The sequence below is a fragment of the Argiope bruennichi genome, chromosome 3, assembly GCF_947563725.1.
Source record: "Argiope bruennichi chromosome 3, qqArgBrue1.1, whole genome shotgun sequence".
Lineage (NCBI taxonomy): Eukaryota > Metazoa > Arthropoda > Arachnida > Araneae > Araneidae > Argiope > Argiope bruennichi.
In genome coordinates, this window is record NC_079153.1 from 57,775,042 (window position 1) to 57,795,284 (window position 20,243).

Below are 20,243 nucleotides of genomic sequence, written 5' to 3' on the forward strand. Positions count from 1 at the left end.
AAATATAAAATTCTTATGAAAAATGAATGCATGCGCATAAAATTGTTTCTAAAATTTAACATTGATTCGTATTAAAAAGTCATAAAATGTTTTGTTTCAAATAATTATATATTTGAAATAAAAGAAAGGAAAGGGTAATAGGAAAATAAAAAATTAAGTCGACAGGAATATTTGAAATTTTTAAATGATATATTAAGTTTTAAAGATTTTTTTAAGATATATGATTTATTTATATTTTAATACATATGCGTAAAACATTTCAGAATCCTAAGTGAATAATTCACAACACTTTCAAATAAAATCCACCACTACCTTAAGGTAATAAAATAATGAAACTTTTATTATGGGGATGATAAATTATTATACACCATTTCTCCTAAACGCAATTTTCAATAAAATATTTGGTTATCTTATGAAGATATTTTGTTATTCAGAAATTATATCTGGTTAAGTTTTTATAAAAAATTTATTTTCTTATTTCATTCAATAATGAAAATAATAAATGATTTTCATCAATGAACTTAGAAATATTAATAAACTTTTTAAATCACAGAAGAGCTCTCTAATATTGAAAATCAGTAAATAAATATAAGAGAAACTATAAAATGGCCTAAATCTATTGCTCAATGATATTAAAATTCGAAGAATGGGTTAATATTCAGGTAGAATAGCGAGAGCGTTTCATTCCATTAGAAAAAATATGTCAGACGGTTATTACAACCATTTCGCTGTTTACTGCATAATGGAACCACGAAAGTAGCTACTATATCCGAATGACCTTTATTACTTAAGTGTAAAGAGAATCATTTCGATAACGGCAGACCACATACTAGAAGAACGACCCAGAAGTGATTTCATACTTTTTGACTAGAACTTTTGCCCTAAATTTTTCATTCTGGCTAATCTTCCAGCTGAGAACGCAGCTCAGCTGTCTTTTCATTTGCTCGATGGAAGAAAAATATTCTATGGTAAGAAAATGTTACGAATCCTACTATTATCTTTAATTACTATTCTCTTCAATCCTACTATTCTCTTCAATTCTATAATCAAAATCTGCAGCAGGACATTTAAATTTTAATTCAATAAAGGAATTATAAAATTTTCTTTGATTTTTCTCTTGCTTTTTATATTAGTCTTGCATTATTTATAAAAGATTTCCTAAAATTTAAGTAACTTCTCCAAATGATGTCGTTTAGAATAATAATAAGGTAAAAAAATTCTTAATCCAATTTTTGTTTTAAAACATTTATAATAAAACCAAGTGAAAATAATATGGAAAATCATCTTGACAATGTTCTTTGAATTTCATTAAAATTCAAGGAACAATCATATCTAATTTAATTTATTTCTATTCATCGTACTAAATTTTGTATTTACTTTCTTAATAAACGAAATTATTTAGCATCCTTTTTTATTAAAGAAAAAAGAAACCGCAACAAAAATAAATAATTGAAAATATGTTCTCAGAATTATATTTTGAATAAAAATGGGCTGCACGGAAATATGAAAAAGTCTATCTGAAAACAAAACGTAATGAAACTTTTAAAAAATATGTAAATAAAATTTATATTTTGCACACTAATGAATCTTTTTTTTAATTTTTGGTGTTCTAAGAAGTGTTTTCATATTTCATATAATCCTTTTTTTTTAGTAGATTTTGTTCCCTTCCTTTCCAAATAAATTTTAGAATATCTTTTTTCAGAACATTTTTCAGTCTATGAAAAATTTCAATTTCTCATATTTTCATGGCTTTTAATCAAAACTGTTATTTAGGAAATCAAATTTTCTTTTACTAATTCTAAAGTAAATCTATTCCAGAGACTCGGGTGTCTTAATACTGCTGTTATGTAGAAATGTGAAAAGTAATAAAATACTTCTTCGGATTTTTACTTTAGTATCAAAAAATAATTTTAAATAGTAAATTCTTTATATTATAGCATGTAGAGTACATTTATAGTTACAACGTTAATTTAAAAATAGTATATTTATCTGGTAGTATTTAATTTGTGTTTTCTTTTTCTGTCATAATTTTTAGTAAATTAAATACAATCAATAGTTTACATAATACTTAATTTTAAATAACTTTGCATTTGAAAAATCTTCTATTCATTTTCGTTGAATTTCTTCTTGAGTAGTCTACGATTTTAATATGTTCAAATTTTTTATACATAGTAACTTTTTGATTCTATTCTACAAATATATCAAAATCTTTTCAATCTTAAATGCTAATAGAACCAAACAAAATGCGTACAAAGCGATAAAAAATCATGAACAAGAGCACAATATTCATTGGAAAATTACCACAACATGACGTTCAATCCCTAAAAATATTCTGGAATATTTTGACACCCTGTGATATTCCATAAACAAGTTGCGGTCACGAAATCCAAATAAAAAAAAACACTTAAATGTCTTAAATCTTCCTTTTCAATACAATACAGGAAAACCGTAAAAAAAATCTTCAGACTTTACGTAAAATCCGACTTATAAGATTTGAAACCATATTTCCATTAACTCTGGTGACTCCCCAATTTAAGCACCATTAGCTAAATCACGGGTGTGAGTAAAAAAAAAAAAAAACATACCTATGCAAAATAGAAAACAATAATTTCATAATTTATTTCGTCATTTAGCAATTAGTATTTTTCTTTTAATTGAGAAAAAATATATACGAGGGGCCCCATCTTTATCTGGCTGGACGGGTTAGAGGCCGCTGTAGAGGTGAGAAACCCTTAGGTAGGAAACCGTTCGACCTTCGGAGAACTTTTCAAGGTTCCTATATAACTCGGCGAAAACGCGATCGCTCAGGTTTTCAACAGGGAAGAATACCTCTCCACTCAAGAGAGGTAAGCTGCATATTCGAATCAGAAGGAAACATGATGAGAGGAAGTTCTAAATTAGCTCTTTTAGTGGTGTTGGTAGTGTGCGGCGGAACTTTGATTTCAGCTGCCAGTGACAATGAAACGATTCCTGAAGAACATGAAGAGACTTTTGAGGAATTGGAGAAGAAAATTAAAACGAGTATGGGAAATTTGGTGAAGATGGCCCTGCCTCATCTAATGAGAGGGTCTTCGGATGCTAAAGTTTCTGGCCCGTGTTCGGCGAGTATTATAAAGCTAATTGGTGGATTACGGCAGATTAGAGAGTGGGCAATGAGATGTAAGTAATGTACACTTTTTTTTTTCATTAGTAAATAAAAATTGCTTGTTTGCTCAAGAATTATTAATAGAAAGAAATGAAGTGAAATAATAGTGAATAATAATTCATTACTATATATTTCTGAGTGCTGTTCTCCTTTCCCTGATTTTGTGAATATATTCTTTGCATCTCTTTTTCAATGACTGCTATTTAAAGAGTTCGAAATCAGATTAATTTCTCTCTTGTATGTGGTAATTTTCTAATAATTATTTTAATCAAATATATTGTACATCACACTTTTTTCTCATGGATTTTCTAATTTATTTCTATCATAATAGCTATCAATGACGAATATATAAAAATCATTTTTAAGTCAACTAAAATGTTTTTAAGTTAACTATCTAATTCTAATGAACTATTTTTTAATTGCATGGTTACAAAATATAGAAAGAAACAGAAAATTTAGTTTAACAACTGTCAATTTGTTAAACTAGACTTCTTTGTTAAACTAGACTTAAACTAAGACTTCTTCCCTTTTGAATTTAAAGTATTGTGCATTTACTGTATCATTAATTTATGAACATTTATTGAATTAAGAAATAAAAAAAACTTCAAATTAACCAATGCGTTTTCCAACTAAGAATCCTTCGTCATTTTTTCTGCTTTTGAAAATGTATTGATAGGGTACGTATTTTCGCTTCATTAATAATTAAATTAGTTTATTTTTTGATTGAGAATAGTGGATAAACAATTAATCAAAAGCATCATATTTTCTTGAATCTTTAAAAAAAATCAATTTTTTTTTAACCAAAAGAAGATTGGAATTTTTGGAGATTTTTTTAACCAAAGAAGATTTAATTTTTGTATTCTATATAAGAAATAAGTCTTGAATAACCATTTTGTGCTTTTTTATAAAATGCATATAAAGTAATTTTGGGGAAATTCTGCTTTGAAATTTTAAACTTGGAGAATTATAAAGTTCCCATTCGGCCAATTGTTACAAACGGGGAAGAAAATAAGTCTACTAAATCATTAGTTCAGTGTAAAAGGATAAATACCTTCTTTATATACTGAGAAAAATAGCTGAAGATCTAATGCTGATTTCAGATTAAACTCCAAACTTAAAATATTTATAAGGAATAAACTTCTGTTGATAAATTCTTTCAACAAAGGCCAATTTCTTCCAAAGATTATTAATAAATGTTGTAAGAATCATGCACATTTTAATAAAACACTCGAATGACAATTTTGAGATACATAAATAAATTGAAAAAATATCTGAATAGTTTTCATTTAATAGAAATGAAAGCATTAAACATAAAATAATCTTTACTAACAAGGGAAACATGGTTTTATATTAATAAAAAAATTATTATTTATTTAACTGTGAAAAAATCGCCACTAATATCTCCCTTATATTTCATAATATTTATGTGTAAAAATTGGAAAATATCTATTTAGTAGTTTATTTTTTCTTTAAAAAATAATTTATTTTTGAATTTCATTTAATGGAATCATAAGTGATTCTTTAGATTCAATGACATTCTTTCTTCCAAAGAAAAATGCTCTGAAAAGTCAATAATTTATTTATTTATTTTAATTTTCTAAATGTGGATAGGAGATTTAAGGGCAATGTGTTTTCTACGTATCTCGTGATCTCCGAGGGCTTATGGATTCAGCTTTTACTAATATTAACGTTGAATTTTAATACACTATGCTAATAGAACAATATAAATTCTATCTGTAGGACATACCACATAGCAATAAATTGCAATGTGCTTTTTTTAAAAGTATTTGATCAAATTTAAAAATGTCGGATCAAAATAGCATTAAAAATTATCTAAAATGAATAGTATTTTAACTTATGTTGCTTTATTTAAATAACATCCTGTTTTGAATCTAGAGGAAAGCTATTTTAAAGAAGCACTTCCTAATTTTGGAACCATGATCAGATGCTAGTAACTACACATGAGTTGGAAGTTTCCTTTTCAACTTCTGCACCTCTATAGCGAAGAGACATTTAATTTTTTGCTATTATTAATTCTTACATAGGTAGTAAAGCGCCTATAACCTCAAACAATTAAAAAAAGTTAAAATTATCGAGTTTTTAGATATTATCGTTTGCTTATATGCATGATAAATATAAACACGGATTGAGAAATGCTTTATATGCAATATAAATTTCCAGAATATCAATTATAATTCAAATGCAAAAATAAAAACGTTCTTCTTTCGCTTATTGTTTAGTCTCAAAAGAAAACGTATTGATTTACCCATTATATTGCGGTATTTACTCATACAAAACATTAAATTAAATTTATCCGTATGTATTTTTGATTAATTCAGAAACTATGCAGTAGACATAGAGTAGAAAAGATAAAGTAAGGATAGAATATTTTCTCTAAATGCTGAAAGTTTGAAAAAAACTAAAGTTTTTACTGCAACTTTTTTATTAAACGTTCACCAATCTTTAGGAAATAGGAATACCATTTATAATATGATAATTTTATGATCAAATATACTTTGAAACAGTTTTAATATGATTACTTTCTTAAAAGGAATTAAAATGTCAAAATTCAAAACAACATACCAGTAATTTATCTGAAAAAATATATTTAATTTTTTTTTCTTATTTACGATTTATTTTTCTTAAAAAATTCGCCTGAATGATGCTGTAATCATTTCCAACTATCACTATCTTTTCTTTTCACTTTTTTCACAAAATTTTCCAGAACATAATCTACACATATAATAACTTTGTAAATCGGCAAAAAAAATTATTACATTGAATCATTACTATTGATTTTTTTCTTGAAAATTTATGATTAAAACTTTCTTTGACATTCAGCTATTTTTTTTATATTTATGTTTTTATTACTTGCTCAGAATTAGAAAACCGTTTCGCATTAAGTAAATATTGTAACACGTTTATGCGATAAACACGAATTCATTCATTTTTTTATTCATTTCCCGAACGCTTTGCAGTGCTCTTGAACTTGATAACCTACAGTTGTTTACAATTTTTATGTTTACTTCTTCATTGTGGCATGAGGTAATTAATTTATATCATAAGAAAAGATGCCTGGAATATAAATTATCAAACTTAATGGATCAAAACAGTAATATTAATCCTCTCGAATATTCATTTATTAAATCTCGTGTAATACTTTGCGAAACCAATAAAGTTGATAAAAGTATGTAATGAATTAATAATGCTGGTAGAAAAAATGATGAAACATATATTGTTTCTAAAGATAAAACAAATTATTTATTATGAGAATATCCATCTCTTCACTTTTTTATAATGAAATAAATTTATATATTATTATTAATTTATATATTTAATTATTATTAATTATTATTATTAATTGATATATTATTATTTGGAACAACATGACGTCTAACTATTTCATTCTCACTAGAAAAAAATAAGTACAATATTTATATTTAAATTCAGCAGTAAAATATTCTTTCTTAAATCCGATAATACAAGAAACAATTGAATTTATTAAAAGTTTTATAACTTTAACTAAAGCGCTTTCTTACTAAATTAATGCAGACGATATTATTCCACATATATCATCATATATTTTTATTTTTGAATTTTAATTGTGCTAAAACAATTCTACACAAATGTCGAAAAAGAAAATTTTATTTTTTTAACAATTTAAACTGTCAATTGACGTTCTTCAGTTTATAAGTATTTTATTTAAACCTAATTGACGCAATTTTTATGCTATCAAATGGAAAATTCAAAGATACTAATGTAGTTGTTATAATTTTCTTTTATATATTACAAAAAGTTATCGCTGATATTACAAGCTAGGAAAAATAAAGCATATAGCACATTTTTTCCTAATTTTTATTGCAGGCAATAATGAAAGACGACTGTATATATATTTAAAAATAGCGAACTTCCATAAAATCTTATCTGCCATAAAGTGTTTTACATTTTCATGCTTAATGTTGACATTTAAATAATAACAGCATTATGCACAATTGTTTGTTTGAAAACGGTCCTATGTTTCAATGCTTGTGAAGAAATTTTTAGGCTTCAAAGGTTTGGAATTACAAGATCCAACTTATCTAAGAAATATTTTGTATTTTGTATATAATGCAGAATATTTTCAATTTCCCGTATGTACCAAATGTTCTCAAATTTGTATGAAGTCAAAATCAAAAAGCGGTGTGTTGGCCTCCATGTCATTAACTCTATTCAACCACTGTAAAAAATTACTAAATAAGATCGCTTTAGCTTTGTTTAAATTTCAAATGGAACGTTAATTTAAACGGTTAATAATCAGGACGACTCAGATTATATAGAGCTCTCATATGATGTAGTTATATTCTAAACATTTTAAATTTTATTTTGAACTGTCATAAATCATATTCAAGTATATTTTAAAGAGTTAACACCAAAATAAAATAATATTAAGAATTGATGTGATTGAAATTGAAGCAGTTTCTAAACATATTTAGAGAAATTTTTAAAAATTTCCCTTTTTAAATTAGAGGATACTTTAACTTGTTGAGCAATAATATAACTGAAAATAAATGAATTTGTTGTTGCAATGGGAAAATAGCCTATAAAAATAAGTGTGCTCCATAAGAATAAATCACATTTCAAATTCATAATCATTTCATTCTTTCAAAAAAATCGGTGACAAACAATGATGATGAATAGATAAGTCAGCACTGAATTAATGAATTATTCATTTCACTATTTTAAATGTCTTGAAAATTAATTGCAGTAAATGAATAGCAATTGATGAATTTTTAATTTAAAATTAATTGCAACTGAAAATTTGTCTTCTAACAAACGATATTTAAGATTTTATTTAAAATCAGCACAAACTGCATGATTTGGTGAATTTTTTAAAGAAATAAAGCATTAAATTTTTAAAAGATAAATTTAATTTATTATTATTTTGAAATTTCCTTTTTTTTCTGTTAGATAGGTATGTATCATCTGATATTTATATTCATTTACCTAAACGATGTTAATTACGTTATGTATAATCTCATTTAGTGTTATCCAAATATAAGTTATATAAGTACATAATTTGCTAAAGTGAAACCATTTTTATATATTGATTTGACTCGACTTCTGTCATCCTCTACTGTTTCCATAGATTAGAATTGGATTTTGTTAATCAAATATATCGTTTGAAGCCAGAAAGTTTAACTGGGTTTTTTATTATTCATTTATGAATTTAAATTTTGAACCTTAATTAGATTGCTCGTCCTTCAAGATATAATTATTCATGAAAGCAGAGTGAATAATGTTTAATGACACAGAATTTAATGACATCGCTTTAACTTTCAAAGTCATTCGAAAACTATGAAATGATGATTAATGAGCAGAATTATTTTTCCAATAAATATTTCTTAATCTAATTATGTTTCTCAATTTGCAATCAGATAAATATTAAACATTTTTTTTTATCTTATTGCTCCACTAGCCGCTTTTGGCGAACAATTGGTTCACCAAGAATATTGTTTTTGTTTGATTTCTATTAAGTCTTACTTATAACATAATATCCTTGATACCTCTAAGAAAATATTTTTAAAACTTCAAATTGTAATAGCCATCAAAGCCAAATTATTTTAACAACCGGAAAGCTAAATAACCGTTCAGTTCATTTTGTATATGAACCATTCAGACTGAGTCAAGTTTCATGATGTCATAACTTAACTATCCGGATAATTTATCTTCGAATTTTCGCAATGCTTTGATACCATTTTCTTATTCATCACGTAAACTACACAGATAACGGACAGAATCTTTGTTCCTTGGCTTTCAAAAAAAATCGCACATTTAAATATGTAACGAAAAACTGTTAAAGGTTTAAATTTCATAATTCAAAAGTTGTGCAAAAAAGTATTTTTAAAGAATTACCAAAAAGATAGGAAAAAAAGAAATTGATATCGCTGAAAGGATATATTTTTTTAAATTTTTAAAATGATATAAAAATTGATACATTTTCTGAAGTTATCGCTGAGAAATTTCAAACTCTAATGCACTTTTTAATTAATTTGAATTCAGATTTTTTTTTAAAATACCTCCAGGATTATCAGTTCCGTAATCCGAAATATATCTGGGCTAAATTTAGTAGGCAAAGGCAAATAATCTAAGATAGGTAGGTATCTAAGCCAAATGTTCTATTCTGTAGAACGTCAACACACAGATATACATTCCTCGTTATTATTAGTGGAAGTACTTATGTACAAGTATATGTACATATACATTGAATTTATTATTTTTTAACCGATTAACCACTCACTTTTTCTTAATTTCCATTTTTCGCAAGCTAAATATAAAAATTTCATTTTGTATAGAAGTTATTTTATGTTATATTAAATGGAGTAATTACAGTACAAAGAAAATCACTTTTAATAGCTTTGTAATAAATAAATGGCAATTGATAAATATTTTCACTCCCTAATACGTCCTTTTCCCTTTTTGGCTATATAAACTGCGTATGCCCTACCATTTCCGTTACAAGGTTACTCGCCGCAAGCTGTGAGAATTTAGTAATCCGAGCTGAGAGACGTGAACATCACCATGAATAATGTATTCAAATTAGAATGCATTATTATTCAAGCATTTCGCATTCAGATCAATTAGCTTGTGAATATAGATTCAATTATAATTAGCGACATCATCTTTAATTTCTCTAGGTCACCGAATATCGTTATAGAAAGTGAAAGAGATTGATAAAAATTAGACGTTCTAGCAGCTTCTATGGTATTGTCATGCTAGAAATGATATCCGAAATATTATTAAATTCTTATTATGCTTCGATTTATTCTTAGTCATTGACAATCCATGTTGATAATATGAAGAATCGTGGTGCTCATTCAAACAGAGCTAAAAATTTTAATACAAAAATATGTTTGAATCTAAAAATAACTAATACTTTTTAATAATTTGATTTTTTTATTCTTTTAGACTCAATAAGGAATTATGTTTTAGACATGGAAAATTCATATTAATAACATGGGATAAAGAATCGTGGCGCTCATACAAACAAATTTAAAATTTCAAATATAAAAATATGTATGAATATAAAAAATAACTAATACTTTTTAATAATTTGATTTTTTATTCTTAAAGACTGAATAAAGAATTATGTTTTAGATATTAACAATTCATTTTAATAATATGGTATAAATAATCATGCCGGGACTTCAAAGAAAGTTAAAATTTAAAATACAAAAATAACTAATAATTTTTAATAATTTGAGAAAGGATTCAGATTATAGGCATTGGCCTTTGAAACTGACCATTCGAGATAACATATACGTTGCAACCTTACATGCATTTAATAATTTTAAAAAAAAATTAAATTTATTTTTTTAGCTACCAAAAAAATCCATTTTCGGTTTAATAATTATTTGAGATAAATTCTTCATTCATATTCCATTCATCTATCGTATTGCTAAATTTTTGCTAAAAGTTTATACCAAGTTTTTGCGAATTTTATAGAAAGTAAAGTACTCCAGAATCCACCTGGAAATAAATTTAGCGACTAATAATTAAACAATATAATCTTTAATTAATGTATTGATTAATTATTTCATCAAAAACTTGGAGGCAAAAATATAATTGTAAAATTATTAGATGCTAATAAACATGCCCAAAAGTTTTAAAGTTAAAAATATAAGTTTTATTGAATGTTTAAAAAATTTCTTTCTTGGGGCTTTATTTTCTTCTAATATCCTCCATAAAGGATCAAGATTTTTGTTGCAGCTTCTAAATGTTCAATAAAAATATTATATTCTACTTAAGAAAAGTATGTACTAATTAAAGTAGATTTCAAGTTCTATATATATTATTTTCCTCTTATTGTCTTTCATAAAATTCTTCTTCAATAGTTTCCTTTGGTAAACATTAATACTTTTTCTCAACTTATCAAGGGGATGCGGCTTTTCTCTCAATTAATAAAAATCACTAATTACTTAATAGGTAAGCTTCGAAAGTATTAAAGCATTGCGTTGTCATTTTTCGCACACAACTGTATAATATTCCAGAATTTTAGTACATAAGGAAGTGAACGAAAATTATTGCAACATTTCATATTTCCAAGCTTAAATGTTGTGAAATTAAATAAAGGAATCTACAATTAAAATAAAGGAATCTAAATGAACTTCTTTCTAGAACATAAACTTAAGGATAAAATAAATAACCGCAAACTTAAGGATATTTCCATAGATTTCCGCAATTCCAAGATTACAAATATATTTTTTTGCTGTTAAAAACAAATTTATTTGCGTCACAGAATAAAGCAAAGAAATGCTTAAACAATAACAAACAGTTCATTATCACTGTAAAGCATCCGAAATAATTTTTTTTTTTTATTTCTATAATGCAAGGTTCTTCAGTTGTTTCCCAAATCATTCTACTCAATATTTACGTATAAAAAGTGACCTTCCATTATCTCTCTGTTTTTTTTTTTTTGTTTTTTTTTTGTGAAGTAATAAATAATGGAGATAATCGTTGCGGAACTCTATAATTTCAAGACTATGATATCTAATGGTCTTTCATTTGCACTTGCGCAATCTGTTGACTGTCTTAAACTTACAATAACTTTTGGAAAAAACATGTTTAAAAAGCAATTCAAATTGGAAATTTGATTCCAGCAAATAATTTTTTAAAATAATAAAGGGAAATTGGAGCAGTTCTGAAATTAATTTGTGGGCTTCATATATTTACCATATTTAATGTGTATTTTTTTTTCAGTTAATGTATAATTCTTAAATATTACCATCTTTATTTCGTCTCTGATATTTGTATGCACTGATAATTCATTCATTAACTTTCATTCTGATAATGATAACTATGCACATAGGAGCAGTAAATAATTAATTTAATTACCATAAGAAAATACACTCATGTCCATAAATTAAGGATAATGCAAGTTCAGGAGAAAAAAGAGTCAGAAGAAAAACAAATGTGACTTATTTGTAAAGCCTATTTATTAAACAAAAGGTAAAGAGCAAAAAAGATGCTATATGTTTAATATCTTTAATAAAAATTGTGATTTTTTTTTGCTCCCTGGAGCAAATTACAAAAAAAAACTATTTACAAAAATCAATATTACAAGGTTGGTATGATGGTAAATACATAGCACGTCTTCCAGACGATGCAATATAGTCCATACAAGGCCTAGGCATGCTGAGTATCAAATTATCGATCTGATCTTGAGGAATATTTCACCATTCATCAAGCAATGCTCTCCGAAGGTCCGGAAGACATGTAAGAAGTGGTTGACGGGTGTCAACTCGTCGGCCAAACATGTTCCACACATGCTCTACTGGATTCAAGTACGGTGAGAATGTTGGCCAGTCCATATGAGTTATATCCTCCGATAGAAGGCATTCGTTTACGATTTTGCAAAGGTGAGGATGGGCGTTATCATCCATAAACACGAATTTTGAGCCCATGGCGCCCAAAAACATAAGTACATGTGGTTCCAGAATGACGTCCTGATAGATGTGGCCTGTCATGGTTCCAATTTGAACATGCAGAGCAGTTCTGGAACCCAGAATAATTCCTCCCCAAACGAGCAATCCTGCATCACCTTGATGGTGTTGTTCAATTATGTTCTCTTGGTGGCAGTGGGTACCTTGCGGTCTCCATATGAAAGTCCAGCGAGGATCAGATTGCAAGCTAAACCTGGACTCGTCGGAAAACATCAGACAAGCCCAATGTTGCGGTGTCCACAATGCATGCTCTCTACTCCAGGCTAACGACAAGCGAAAGTGAGCTGCAGTAAGTGTAACACATCTGAGAGGCCTACGAGCATATAAACCAATCTGCCCTAAGCGTCTGTACAAGGTCTGCATTGAGACTGACATACCAGTGTCTGAAGAGAGCTGAAGAGACAGATCTGATGCTGTGCTCCGTCTGATTCTTTTGACAGTAACTGCCAAATACCGGTCCACATTCGGCGGTATAACTCGGGGGCGACCTGTGCTGTAACGTCTGCTCACATTACCATCATCTTGGAATCTTTGCCAAAGCCTGGTGATGACACTCTGGGCGATTCCAAGTTCCTAGGATACTTCCAGCTGGATAAGCCCACATTCCAGATAGATAATTCTACCACGTAAAAAATCACCCAAATGCGTCCTTTGTGTCATAACTTTTCGGTTATTGCATTGAAAGGCTTATAAAGCGCTTGCGAACAATTTTACTTCTTTGCCTGTATTTCTTATACATCACTCTCTTACACTCTCGTCTTTGTGACTTACTATCGGTATCATCTGGTGTCTTTCTGCAATTTGCATGTGATTTTTGAAGATGTGTGAAGTCATTTTACGGGTGATATATGTGTTTTAGAGTTCGATTTCTGCGTGACTCTGAATCATCCTTAATTTATGGACATTAGTGTATATAAAAAAGGAGAATTAAAAGGTGATACCAGCCTTTCAGTTGAAACATCTTCATATATAATTAGTGTTTTAAGAATTAGTAATTTATTTTTTATATATTTTTAAAATTTACTCATAATTATATGGTAGCGATGGCATGTAATAAAAAAAATGCGTTTGGCTGAAAATAGCTGAGGAATATTTTTGGCGCAATAAAATGCTTTAAAGTAATTGAGGAGAAACGAAAAATCTTTTTAATAGTAAGTGCTTTATAGACATGAAGTAATTATGTGCCTAATTTGATAGCTCTAGTCCTATTAGTTTAACTTGGAAAATGTTTTGAATAGTTATTTATTTATTTTGTATTTTGCAAATATATATTTTTTTTTTTGCATTTTTTGTATAATACAATTTACGAATGTTAAGATGACTTATAAATTTAATCTTATTGTTAAAAAAATTCTTTTGCAGGGTACATTAGCTTAATATAAAGCATAATGTTAATTTCCCGCACTGATCTGAAGCATTTAAATTGAGAACCATTGCAACAGGTATATTATTCCTATAATATATATACGCACTGCTGTATCAATAAAAACCTTTTAAAATAATCATGGAACAAAATGCAAGAAAGTATTTTAATAAATAGTCGAGTGATAGGAGTTGCCAAAGAAACGAAAATGTTCTCCTTATTTCCAAACGTAATTATTAATTTAGTATTATTAATAATCATAGCATGTCAAGAATTTTTCTACTTAATTGTATGAATAAAATTGCTATGAAACATTATTTATTCATATTATAAACAGTACAATTATTTTGCCAGTAAGCATCAAAGCAACATATTTTATTAAATACTTAATAGAAAATACGCCATGAAGATCGCAGATTGTCGATAAATCAGTCCATAACATGTTGTCCTTGTACTTTCGGTATTTCCATTCGAAATGAGTGGTGACTATATATAATGAACCTTAAATCTTAGCATACATATTTCCAGACTTCCAACTATCAAATTCACGGAAACGTTCCATTGCCTACAAAGAAAAATAAAAGCTGACCCAACGGCATTTCCAGTTATTTTAATTCATTCTGCTAGTTCATTGCCAATGCAGTTCTCGTATCGCCTATGGCATATTAATAAATAAAGAATCTGATGATTAAAGAGCTTGGAAATATTTCCGAAGAGGAAAAGAAATTATTTTAATCTTACGTCATTTCCAACTTCCATCTGCGAGGAAATCATACAAAAAAATGTGCGCAATCCGAAAATCTTAATTAAATCAAAGTGTTACATTAGTTCAGTTTAATTTTATTGGAATTTAGATCAACTAAATTAAACAAATGTTGTTTGAGAGCACACTTCGTTAATTTGATTCATATCCCGATTATGGAAAATATTGTAATATGGAAAGAAAAAGAAAATTACAATTTAATATGACAAAAAATTATCTCCTTAAAATGGATCACGTGAATGGAAAATAAAAGATTTAATATTAATTGATTTTTTTTTTTTTTGTTTTTTTTTTTTTTGTTAAAGCGGCACCAGTGATAACTTTTAAATATCTGATGCCAATCATCGCTACGAATCATCAATATATGGCGCTTCATTTCTGCATTGTAAGTTATCGCCTATGTATCGCTACTAAACATACTTCATTGCTACATTATAATTTATCGCCAATATTCAATCAAAACTGGTCAATATTTCAGAATGGTGACGATTGATTAAGTATTTGGTTGGAACCACGTGTGACTACTACTTTGTTATTCTCATCGCCACTGAACATGTTGTACCGCCGTATGAGGGTTGAGCAAATAAACTGCTCGTAATTGGGGCTAATTGGCATCACCCATAGATAAGGATTGAAATACCGGACCAAAATTTCAATACCGGTATTCGGTATTTTTTAGATCTTCATACCGGGATACCGGTTTTAATACCGGTATTAGAAATTTTAGAAAAAGAAAGAAAACAGAGGTGTTTCTTTGTTTTATTTGCCAGTTTTAAATTTGCCAGAGTGTAAATATCACAAAAAATAATATAAATTATAACAATATATAAAGAATCACAAAAAAGTAAAGGAACATCTTATTTATTTAAATCACAAAAAAGTGTAAATATCACTATTCAGTCTGTGGTACTATTATAGATTTTTGAAAAGTAATCTTAAGAAAAATAAATGCATCCATTGTACTGTCATTAAGCCTGAAAAGTAATTTTGTGTAAAAATTACCACCTGTCGAAAACGCTCTTTCGGCATCTACGCTAGTTGGTGATACTGTTAGCAATGTGCGATATACTTTTTCCAAGTATTTACCTCTAAATCCCTCATCTTCAAATAAATCAATTTCTCGTAGGAGGGTTTTGGATATAGCTGATTTCGGTATTGTATTTTGGTTTGTTGAATTTTTTTTATTTACCGCTACTTCTAATTTTTGTTCAAGAGACAATTCCTTTTCACTATCGACAGTAGTGACATCATAATCTTCGATAACTGAACCGAATTCTTCTGAATGTGGATAAAGAATTTTAAGAAAATTCTCTATAAACTTAATCAGATTTGAATTGGTTATTTTCTTTTCGTATTTTTCATTTTCATTTTTAAAATCATTATAATTATGTAAATACCACAAGCATTTTCTATTTCGGTATGCCTTTCTTCTGTGCGATTTTTCAATGTAGTATATAATTCTTCAGATAGTGATGTGTGTTGTTCTTTCATGACTGCAACATGAAATTTATTGTTGCATTAGCTGTTAATAAATTAAAATCTCTCCGACATAATGCCTCTATAGTCAGTTTTATTGGAAGTAGAGCTGATATAGTTCTGGATATTAAGTCGAATTAACTATCTGAAATATTAATTTACATGTTTAAGTTGATTATTGCTTCTTTTGGATTGGTTTTCTAAATTTCCAAAATCGTTCCGTCATTAGGAGTAAACTGTTCCAACATGTCTTAGAATCTATTATTAACATATATTCTGTTTTTATTTTCAATTAGTATATATTTTTGTAATATGGCATTTTTTGTAGGAGAACGTTTGCATATCTTAACAATTTTTCGAACTTTATAAATTATAGGAAGCATATTATGGGTTAATATTTCAACCTCATTAGCAATATCGTCTGCAACAATTACATTGTCATTATCTTCATTGTGAATATCACTCTCACTCTTACTCTCTTCAATGTCGGAATCCGAAGTTTCTATATCCACAATATTTGAATTCTTCTGTTCTTTATTTTTTTGGTATAATACATCTATTACTCCTAATTGAATTCCATGAGCATAGCACAATTGTTGATTTGCACCAATCAACTTTCCAACTTTTTTCATAACTGTTGCTCCATTAGTCGTTATGGATACAATATCTTCTTTCAGGGATAATCCATGTTTCGCTAATTTATATTTAAGCAATTAATTAAGCCATTAATTAATTGCTAATTAATTTCGCTCGTTAGGAAGACATAAAAACAAAAAAAGTATACTATTTTGCTATGTCGGCGATCCCTGAACATATAGTGGAGACAATTTAAAAAATTTCTAGTAAATACCGAAAAACCGGTATTTAAACTTGTGAATACCGGTATTACAAAATTGTACAAATGGCTCAAAATACCGGTATTCGGTATCCCGGTATACCGGTATTGCAATCCCTACCCATAGAGCTCAATGTTATTTCCCGAGGTAAATCGGCCCTTAGATGATGTATATTTAGCATATTTTATGAAAAAAAATGCATCTTTGGGAAACTTCTAAAAATTCTAGCTCTTAGTTTTTAGTTAAATAAATTTATTTTTTGAATGTATAACATTTATTCGAAAATATTATAACCAAGACTATGCCAAAAAAAAATACGGATAGAATATTTCACAAAATTCTTTACTTATATATATTGTTTATATACTATGTATGTGTAATAATCAAAAACCAATGAATCATTGTATTTAGATTAAAATAATGATAAAATACCACTAAGAGGTAAAAAATAGTAATTGCTTGTTACTATTCAAACTTCTGGATATGGTCAGTTTGTTATTTTCAACAATTTTATGAGCTACCATGAGATAAGAATTTCATATCCTGAACAAATTTATCGTTCTTTTAATGCAATGTTGTAAAATCCTGATAATTTCAAATATTTTCAGATCTTCAAAATCAGATTTTAGCGAAATTCTGCTTTATGAAAGAATTATATTTCTTTCGAGAAATATTTCACAACAATTATTCAGTGAAAAAGCAAACGAAATAATAAAAGAAGCTGTATACTTAAAATAAATTGAACAAAGAAAATAACTTACCAACTTAAAAGGATAATTTTTCGGCAATTACAGGTAACTATTTTGAAGGTTCATATCTATATCGAAGTAAAGAAAAAACAATTTTTAAAGCAATTATCCCATACAAATATATTTAGAGGGAACTTTATCCATAAAAGTTTTAAATAAGGAAGAAATGTTTCGAATTATGTCCCGAAACATTATATAAAGTATTACGAGTATAATTTATATAATTGATTGCTTGTCACATAATTCACTTTTTCAGTGCAAACTAGTCATTGTTTAAAAGCACGCAATAAATTATCATTTAATCATAGGGTGTTTTTAGTAGTCACTCATGGCTTTTTATTTATTTGCCATTCACTTTTTACCTTATTTTCTACTCATTGTTTTAATAACTTCCTGATATGCATATAATTGCTTTCATAAAATTCAAAGTCTCCTTTATTTCACAAATTTTTAAATTCATTCCATGATTATAAGATAATCTTCATGTTGGCAATTTTTTGGTTTTTTATTATTTAAAGTTTCAAATAAATGGCAATAAATAATAGATTTCTTTTTCTGTTGTCTATCTATTTTCTGCTTCAAAAGACTTCGCAAAAAGTGTTGATTAATCTAAGTGTTTTTATTCAATATATTCTTAAGTGACATAGCAAACAATTACCAGACAAATCTAGATGAAAAAATGCAGGGTGCGTCAAAAGATCTTATTGTTAGACAAACTTTAATGGTATGCCAAGATCAAAGATCATTGAGATTATATAACAAATGGAAGAAATTAAATGCTGTGTTAAGGAATAGAGAATAAATGTAACTCTGAGAAAATTTTCTCCTTGAATAAAATATATTCATTCCTCCTTCAGTCATACTAAGTAACAAGTGTAGACTAAACAAATGATAAATCATAATTTTATTTTAAATTTTCAGCTCATTTTTTTCAGGGGCTGTGAGACATCTGTTACGGATAATGATTTCATGATCTTCAACATCATGTTCAATCATATTTCCATCATATTTTGACTGTAAATAAAATATATCTAAAGCCATTATATGTAATTAATTAATTTACTTGCCATAGCAACCCTTAACAAGATCGTTTAAATATAAAAATGAACCATTTGTACATCTTTGAACTTTACTTAATTTGTTATAATATCTGTGATTAAATTTGTATGGCAATTGCTGTAAATAATTTTTATTAACAAGTTCTTAATTTCCTTTGAACTAATTAAAGTAATTTCATGATTTTATTTTAAGAATTTATCAATCCTTATTTCAATATGTTGTCATTCATTCCTTAATAAAAGTCCAAATAATATTTAGCTGTATTCTTCCATAGTGGCTGATGCCAAACTTTGAGAGTTATCGAGTGCAGGCCTGTTTCATCTCTAATAATTTTTAAAAAATGCGCAGTAGTATCAATAATGGACATCTGTTGATTTAACGATGTTGGCATGTGAACACTGAAAAAATTAATGTTTTTCCTTTATTCAATTCCACATCCGAATTGACTACTTAAAGATCAAAATATAATATTTATATATCATTGTTTCCTGCTGCTGTAAAATAGGAAGCATTTATGCTAAATCGGTTTAAATTCATTCCTTTATTTGGTTATATAAGAAGGGCAATTTCTATTATTCTAAATTTCAATATCAATTGAAAATGAGGACTGTCGATGTTGAAAAGAGCACTCATGAATCCTTTTACGAGCACCAAATCTACTTACTATATATCAGCATATATTCTTAAATTAATCATTGGCATATTACTATGGCGCCTTATGTCTCATTTTCCATACACTAGATCTACTAATATATTTATACATCTTCTGAAACTGAGGATTGTCGATGCTGATGAGGGCTCCTATGATTAAGTGCATTGTTACTTATATATCTGCATATACTTATATATTTGCATATCAAATAAAGCTAAAGATTGTCGATGTTGATTGATTAATGCACTTACAAATATATTTTATGTGTACCAGGTCATACTTCCATATATATTATTTCCATCTCGTGAAACTGATTGCCAGTGTTAATGAGTACGCTCAAAATGCTTTTGACATGACTCGTATCTACATACTATATAATATGATCTTTAATACAAGTGAGACTCAAACTTGTGATTCCATGATTATAAAGACAAATCAACCAGAACATTACCGCTGCAGAAATGAAATGCTTTGAAGCACCGAGTTATTAACATTAACTATAACGAGTTATTAATTTGAGAACATTCTTTTTCAAGTGGTTTACGGCTTTACAAACGCAAAGTCTCCTATTTTATCCATTCCATAGAATATCAATTTTAACTTGAGCTTATTAAATCCATTAGTCAAACATATTCCTTCTGGGTGAGTGTATCAGCCTAGATATAAAATGACATTACACAGCCGTGATAAGTTGGTGATAAAAACTAAGTTTCCGGATCAG

The 20,243-nt window shown here is 27.7% G+C and overlaps 1 protein-coding gene across 1 annotated transcript in view; it reads left to right on the forward strand.

Annotated features, from left to right (window-relative positions):
- The first annotated feature begins 2,678 nt into the window (after positions 1-2,678).
- LOC129963896 (nose resistant to fluoxetine protein 6-like) overlaps positions 2,679-20,243 on the forward strand; it is a 43,829-nt gene continuing 26,264 nt past the window's right edge. The window contains exon 1 of the mRNA XM_056078485.1: positions 2,679-3,159. Within this exon, the coding sequence (XP_055934460.1) occupies positions 2,877-3,159 (283 nt within the window). The 5' untranslated portion in view covers positions 2,679-2,876. The remainder of the gene's footprint in view (positions 3,160-20,243) is intronic.